General features: G+C 43.2%; 1 protein-coding gene across 1 annotated transcript in view; it reads right to left on the bottom strand.

Annotated features, from left to right (window-relative positions):
• Window positions 1-2,879: 2,879 nt before the first annotated feature.
• snx29 (sorting nexin 29) overlaps window positions 2,880-8,362 on the bottom strand; it is a 117,243-nt gene continuing 111,760 nt past the window's right edge. The window contains exon 21 of the mRNA XM_036955984.1: window positions 2,880-4,572. Within this exon, the coding sequence (XP_036811879.1) occupies window positions 4,443-4,572 (130 nt within the window). The 3' untranslated portion in view covers window positions 2,880-4,442. The remainder of the gene's footprint in view (window positions 4,573-8,362) is intronic.

Raw genomic sequence — 8,362 nt, 5'->3', positions numbered from 1 at the left:
CGTCATACCGCTCAGGAAGGAGACGCGTTCTGTCTCCTAGAGATGAACGTACTTTGGTACGAAAAGTGCAAATCAATCCCAGAACAACAGCAAAGGACCTTGTGAAGATGCTGGAGGAAACCGGTACAAAAGTATCTATATCCACAGTAAAAACGAGTCCTACATCGACATAACCTGAAAGGCCGCTCAGCAAGGAAGAAGCCATTGCTAAAAAAACGCCTTAAAAAAGTCAGAATACGGTTTGCAACTGCACATGGGGACAAAGATCGTACTTTTTGGAGAAATGTCCTCTGGTCTGATGAAACAAAAATAGAACTGTTTGGCCATAATGACCATCATTATGTTTGGAGGAAGAAGGGGGAGGCTTGCAAGCCGAAGAACATCATCCCAACCGTGAAGCACAGGGGTGGCAGCATCATGTTGTGGGGGTGCTTTGCTGCAGGAGGGACTGGTGCACTTCACAAAATAGATGGCATCAAGAGGAAATAAAATTATGTGGATATATTGAAGCAACATCTCAAGACATCAGTCAGGAATTTAAAGCTTGGTCACAAATGGGTCTTCCAAATGGACAATGACCCAAGCATACTTCCAAAGTTGTGGCAAAATGGCTTAAGGACAACAAAGTCAAGGTATCGGAGTGGCCATCACAAAGCCCTGACCTCAATCCTATAGAACATTTGTGGGCAGAACTGAAAAAGCGCATGCAAGCAAGGAGGCCTACAAACCTGACTCAGTTACACCAGCTCTGTAAGGAGGAATGGGCCAAAATTCACCCAACTTATTGTGGGAAGCTTGTGGAAGGCTACCTGAAACATTTGACCCAAGTTAAACAACTTAAAGGCAATGCTATCAAATACCACCCTGCATCCCACTGCTGGTTTGCTTCTGAAGCTAAGCAGAGTTGGTCCTGGTCAGTACCTGGATGGGAGACCAGATGCTGTTGGAAGTGGTGTTGGAGGGCCAGTAGGAGGCACTCTTTCCTCTGGTCTAAAAAAAAAAAGAAATATCCCAATGCCCCAGGGCAGTGATTGGGAACACTGCCCTGTGTAGGGTGCTGTCTTTTGGATGGGATGTTAAACTGGTGTCCTGGCTAAATTCCCAATCTGGCCCTCGAACCATCACGGTCACCTAATAATCCCCAGTTTACAATTGGCTCATTCATCCCCCTCCTTTCCCCTGTAACTTTTCCCCAGGTCGTTGCTGCAAATGAGAACGTGTTCTCAGTCAACGTACCTGGTAAAATAATGGATAAATACTAATTGAGGGTATGTAAATTTCTGACCCATTGGGAATGTGATAAAATAAATAAAAGCTGAAATAAATCATTCTCTCTACTATTTTTCTGACATTTCACATTCTTAAAATAAAGTAGTGATCCTAACTGACCTAAGACAGGGAATTTTTACAAGGATTAAATGTCAGGAATTGTGAAAAACTGAGTTTAAATGTATTTGGCTGAGGTGCATGTAAACTTCCGACTTCCACTGTATATTTAAGAAAAATATTTGTTTTATGATAAGAATTAATTTTTTCTTTCAATTATTTTACTTTAATTAAAGGTTTGATTTAATAAACAATAAAGAAAAACATTTCACTGCCAGTTTTACTCATATTTACCAAGGGTTCCAATGTTAGTCAAGGCACTGTATCTGTAAAGTCCCTCAGTCGAGCAGTTATTTTCAAACACAAATTCAACCACAAAGACCAGGGAGGTTTTCCAATGCCTCGCAAAGAAGGCACCTATTGGTAGATAAAATAAATAAATAGAAGCAGACATTGAATCGAGCATGAAGTTATTAATTAAACTTTGGATGGTGTATTAATACACCCAGTCACTACAAAGATACAGGCATCCTTTTTAACTCAGTTGCCGGAGAGGAAGGAAACCACTCAGGGATTTCACCATGAGGCGAATGGTGACTTTAAAAAACATACAAAGTTTAATGGCTGTGATAGGAGAAAACTGAGGATGGATCTACAACAGCGTAGGTACTCCACAATACTAACCTAAATGACAGAGTGGAAAGGAAGGAAAGATATTCAAAAACATGCATCCTGTTTGCAACAAGGCCTAAAGTAATACTGCAAAAAATGTGGCAAAGCAATTGACTTTATGTCCTGAATACAAAGTGTTATGTTTGGGACAAATCCAATACAACACATTGCTGAGCACCACTCTCCATATTTTCAAGCATAGTGGTGGTGGCTGCAGCATGTTATGGGTACGCTTGTAATCGTTAAGGACTGCCAAAGCTGATTCTAACATGTATTGACTCAGGGGGTTGAATACTTATTTAATTAAGATATATTAGTGTTTATTTTTCATATCATAAAAAAATATATAATTTTTCTTCCACTTTCACCATTCGAGTATTTTGTGTAGATTGTTGACAAAAAATTACAATGAAATCGATTTTAATCCTGCTTTATAACACATCAAAATGGGGAAAAAGTCAAAGGGTGTGAATACTTTCTGAAGGCACTCAACAGACTGTATATATGTTGATGTCTTTATCTAGCCTTTATTTAACTAGGCAAGACATTTGACCTAGATAGTTTGTGTGTATGTATTGATGTGTAGGCTACATGTGCCTTTCTGTTTAAAAATGGATGTAGTTCTGTCCTTGAGCTGTTCTTGTCTGTTACTGTTCTGTATTATGTCATGTTTCATGTTTTATGTGGACCCCAGGAAGAGTTGCTGCTGCTTTTGCAACAGCTAATGGGGATCCTAATAAAATACGGCCCCAAAAATACATTGATCCAATTAATTTACATAATGTTCATGCCCTTAATGAATCATCAAGAACCAATATTGTCACAGATTCGTTCCTGCTTTGGACTTCCATATGTAGAATACCACAATAACAACACCATTGGTATGTGTGTACAGTATGAACCCCTTTATTCATTAGTCTCTCTGTGCCACTGTCTTTTAAGGCAGACTGTTAGGCTAAAAGGTAGGACAGAAGGTACAAGAGAAGCCCTCCAAAGACAGGAGTGTTGTGGAGGGCCAGGAGTTTTTCTTTCTCCTGACCATGTGACCTGATAGGGCAACACTTTGGGCTCTAGTCGTGAAATGACCAGGAAACACTCTAGGCTCTAGTTACAGCCTACAACTAGGGTCCAGAGTTTCTCCTGGTCAGGTCACATGATCTGGGGAAAAACTCCTGGTCCTAGCCATGAGACACAAACAGTAAATGAACCTTAGTAGCGGTCCTGTAGAAGTGGCTACGACAACATCACTTAATGTCTGAGTAGAAAGAACAGCTAGATCAATAGAAGTGCTTTGTTATGAATAGAACCAGGGTCCTGTTTCTCCATTTCAAGTTTAACAAACAATATGTAACAGCAGTGCTGTTTGTCTGGGTGAATGAACAAAAAATACATTTGTTGTTTATCATTCATATTTTATATTTGTGCTTCAAAATAAGATTGGTAATCATTTCATCATTTGCTCCTATTATTGATGTGTGCATACTGATTTACAGTCTTCCCCAGTGCGTTATCATCTGCATCTTCCTGTTTAAATCTCATTTTAACAGTTCTGATTGGACAGCTGACTGGGGGGCGGTCACAAGAACAACTTCCACCACATGCAATCTCTTATTTTCTCCCCCGAAGTAATCTCTATACTTGAGTAATATGTATGTATTTAGGATTTCTATTTCATACAAGTTAAAGCAGTGTACAAACTGCATCTGTAAATGACTTTTCATGCACTTGATCAAGCGGCTTCTCTTCAAGTGTTACCCAACTGTAAGACATTCATCTATGATCTATTTACTGTTAAGTCTCCTGCTAAGTCACATTCAGTCCACAATCATTGGGACGTCTGGATAATCAGTCCAGCAGTAATATTTGTATTAAAAGTCCTAAAATTGTGTGAGGGAATATGCAATTGTGCACATTATCGTATGGTAACAGATTGGCAAAATAAATATAAAAGATGAATGCTCATTGTTAATGTTAGGTAAAAGGTTAGGTAAAAGGATGATGTCAAAATAAAAAAATAGCATCCAAATTCTGACATTGACCAAGAAAACACCTGTTAGTTTTGTTTGAAGAACACTTTTCTCTGTCCCCACACCTCAATGCAAAAAAAGCTAGAAAACACTGTAGGTACCATGACCATGATACAGTTTCACTACAAAACTGAGTAAAATCAGGAAACAGTCCTCCCATCTTGTTTTAATGTTTGTCCGAGGCCCAGTTAGTCCATGTGTGGTCTTTGAGTGAATCCTCCGTTCAGGAGAGCAGGCATAGTTAGCCTCTGGGGTTCTCAGAAATAGAGGATAAAAAGCCCTGCTGTTGCCTCTCCCTTCCATAACCTCCATTGTCCGTCTCTGTCTCAGGCTCTGAGTTAGTCCAGGAGCAGGAAGTACCCCTCAGTATCAGCAAATCAAAGAAAAGGTCAAAAGTCAGAGTGTAGAGGGTAGAGGTTAGAGGTCGCCGCTCTGGGGCTCTGGGTTGCGGCCCTCCTGGTTGCGGTTGCAACCCAGTCTGGGGAAGCGTGACGAGGCTTTGGACCGGGCTGTCTTACTGCTCCCCTCGCTGGCCACTGGTGTGTCCCTGGGAGGAGACAAAAGGTCAAGAATTCAGCAAAGGAAACCAGAGGTTAGTAATGCCACTAAGGGTTTTTATTTTATTCTTGGCACCAACCAGAACTTGAGGCTGGAACTTGAACTGTGTTCCTGTGAATGTGCCATTTTCGGCAGAACGTGCTGGCTGCTGACACTAAGGGCGACACTTTTGGGATGAGGTGAGACCGAGTCACCTCCCAAGAAAGGAGTGATGACAAGTGATGCTTTTGAAGAATCAGGTTCTAATCTCGCTCTTCATCTAAGCCCCCGTCCTAACCAGGTGCCCACTCAGTCATTCATAAAAGAAAGGTCACCATTTTGGATGAGTCATCAATGCTAAGACAGCTCTACTGTTAATGTAGATATCATCAACTCAGCTCTTTATTCAGCAGAAGAATGGCACCAGAGGGGATGGCTGCCGTTTTACGGGCTCCTAACCAATTGTGCTATTTTGTGTGTTTTTTTCGCATTTGTTTATTTTGTTGATGCTACCGTCTCCTAAGACCGAAAAGAGCTTCTGGATATCAGAACAGCGATTACTCACCTCAAACTGGACAAAGATGATTTTTTATGAGTCAGACTCAAAGGATATAATGTTCCCAGACAAGGCCCAAACCCCCGTCATTCACATTAAGAAAATAAAGAAATACATGGGGCGGAGATCAGGATGCCTTGTGAGAATTAGTCGGCGAGTGGGTAACCCGCCTCTACCATCCATTCTATTAGCCAACTGTCACACCCTGATCTGTTTCACCTGTCCTTGTGATTGTCTCCACCCCCCTCCAGGTATCGCCCATCTTCCCCATTATGCCGTGTTCTCTGTTTGTCCGTTCCCAGTTCGTCTTGTTTGTCAAGTCAACCAGCGTTTTGTTTCTCAGCTCCTGCTTTTTCCCAGTCTCCCTTTTCTCGCCCTCCTGATTTTGACCCTCGCCTGCCTGACCACTCTGCCTGACCCTGAGCCTGCCTACTGTCGTGGAAATTCAAATTCAGTACTGGTATCCACAGGTGACCGCTACCTCTCAGATCTTAGGCAGGTCCAGCTGCTCAATAATAAACATGAATCACCCTGAGATCTCAATTTCTGATCTCCTGTGCACAGTTTACCCAGATCTTCAGGAGCGGTCAACAGGTGAAGTTGCAGATCACCTCCTCGTCGCCAAGAATGTTGTGGAAATTCAGTACTGAGAGAGACTTGGTCATTTCTTCAAACAATCATCTTTATTTAATATCGATTAATTATTCACATAATGAAGCCGTCAGCCCAGAAGTCTTGACTGTCGGACCGAGTTCTTGAACCATACAGAGAATACTGTGTCTTTATATACCAAACCTAAAAATGCTTCAACCATGGCTGGCTCCACCCTTCCCATATAGTTTGGGATCATCCTGTCTTTATCTGCCCCTGGCGTTATCTTAACCCCCAACTCTGGCCTAATTTCCTAGATGCCAGGATGTCTGAGAACCACTGAGGCCTTTGTTCTACTCCTCTCTAGTCACAATCACCCCACATCCTGTCACTGGAATGCCAGCTGTCGGTTTTATCACCAGGTCAATCAATGTCCACGACACCCAGACTAGCTGCAGGAAGCTAGAGTGGACACCATAACACTCAGCATTAGCAGGACAGACATGTCTTACTGTTCGTTAAGTAAATCATTGTTACATGTCCAACAAATAAAGTGAATACATAATTTTCCCCTCACACTACCAACCTGTACCTTTGACCCCCACTGGATTTTTGACCGCTGCTTATCCTGAGCCTGCCTCCCGTCCGGTACCGTTGCCTCACCTCTGGTTTACTGACACCTCCCTGCCTTGACCTGTCTATTGCCTGCCCCTATTGGATCATTAAACTATTGTTTTTTTTGACATGGTCTGCATCTGGGTCTTACCTTCATACTTGATACCAACGTGCAATTACTGGAGAATAACCTGGATGAGCTCCGTTCGAGACTATCATACCAACAGGACATTAAAAACTGTAATATCGTATTACTGAGTCGTGGCTGAACGATGACACGGATAATATACAGTTGGCAGGGTTTTCCGTGCATCGGGGAAAAAAAACTGTCTAGTAAGACGAGGGGTGGGGGTGTGTGTCTATTTGTCAATAACAGCTGGTGCATGAAGTCTAATATTAAGGTAGACTCGAGGTATTGCTCGCCTGAGGTAGAGTACCTCATGATAAGCTGTAGACCACACTATCTACCAAGAGTTTTCATCTATATTTTTTGTAGCCGTCTATTTACTACCACAAACCGACACTTGCACGAAGACCGCACTCAACGAGCTGTATGAGGCCATATGCAAACAAGAAAATGCTCATCCAGAAGCGGCACTCCTAGTGGCTGTGGACTTTAATGCAGGGAAACTTAAATCTGTTTTACCTAATTTCTACCAGCATGTCAAATGTGCAACTAAAGGGAAAAAAAACTCTAGACCATCTTCACTCCACACACAGAGACGCGTACAAAACTCTCCCTCACCCTCCATTTGGAAAATCTGACCATAATTCTACGCTTCTGATTCCTGCTTACAAGCAAAAAGTGAAGCAGGAAGTACCAGTTAATCGCTTAATAAGGAAGTGGTCAGACGATGCGGATGCTACGCTACAGGACTGTTTTCCTAGCACAGACTGGAATATGTTCCAGGATTCATCAAATGGCATTGGGGAATATACCACCTCAGTCACCAGCTTCATCTACAAGTGCATCGATGACGTTCCCCCCACAGTGACCGTACGTACATTTCCCAATCAGAAGTCATGTATAACAGGCAACATCCACACCAAGCTAAAGGCTAGAGCTGCCGCTTTCAAGGAGCGGGACAGTAATTCGGACGCTTATAAAAAAAATCCTGCTATGCCCTCAGACGAATCATCAAACAGGCAAAGCGTCAATACAGGACTAAGATTGAATCCTACTACACCGGCTCTGACTTGGGCTTGCAAAACTGCAAACTTGCAAACTATTACGGACTACAAAGGGAACCCAACTGTATGCTTCCGAGTGACGTGAGCCTATCAGACGGGCTAAATGCCTTTTATGCTCGCTTTGAGGCAAGTAACACTGAAGCATGCATGAGAGCACCAGCTGTTCCAGACAACTGTGTGATCACGCTCTCTGTAGCCGATGTGAGCAAGACCTTTAAACAGGTCAACATTCACCAGGTTGCGCCGGCCAGACGGATTACCAGGACGTGTACTCTGAGCATGCGCGGACCAACTGGCAAGTGTCTTCACTGACATTTTCAACCTCTCCCTGACCGAGTATGTAATACCCACCATAGTCCCTGTGACCAAGTAAGCGAAGATAACCTGCCTAAATGACTACCGACCCGTAGCATTCACGTCGGTAGCCATGAAGTGCTTTGAAAGGCTGGTCATGGCTCACATCAAACACCATCATCCCGGAAACCCTAGACCCACTTCAATTCGCATACAGCCCCAACAGATCCACAGAAGACGCAATCTCAATCATACTCCACACTGCCACACTGCTGTTTATTGACTACAGCTCAGCGTTCAACATAGTGCCCACAAAGCTCATCACTAAGCTATGGACCCAGGGACAAGACACCTCCCTCTGCAACTGGATCCTGGACTTCCTGACGGCCCGCCCCCCAGGTGGTAAGGGTAGGCAACAAAACATCTGCCACTCTAATCCTCAACACATGGGCCCCTTAGGGGTGCGTGCTTAGTCCCCTCCTGTACTCCCTGTTCACCCACAACTGTGTGGCCAGGCATGAATCAAACACCATCATTAAGTTTGCAGATGACA

This window comes from Oncorhynchus mykiss, chromosome 20 (genome assembly GCF_013265735.2).
Source record: "Oncorhynchus mykiss isolate Arlee chromosome 20, USDA_OmykA_1.1, whole genome shotgun sequence".
In the NCBI taxonomy this organism is placed as follows: domain Eukaryota; kingdom Metazoa; phylum Chordata; class Actinopteri; order Salmoniformes; family Salmonidae; genus Oncorhynchus; species Oncorhynchus mykiss.
This window is presented reverse-complemented; position numbering and strand designations above follow the sequence as displayed.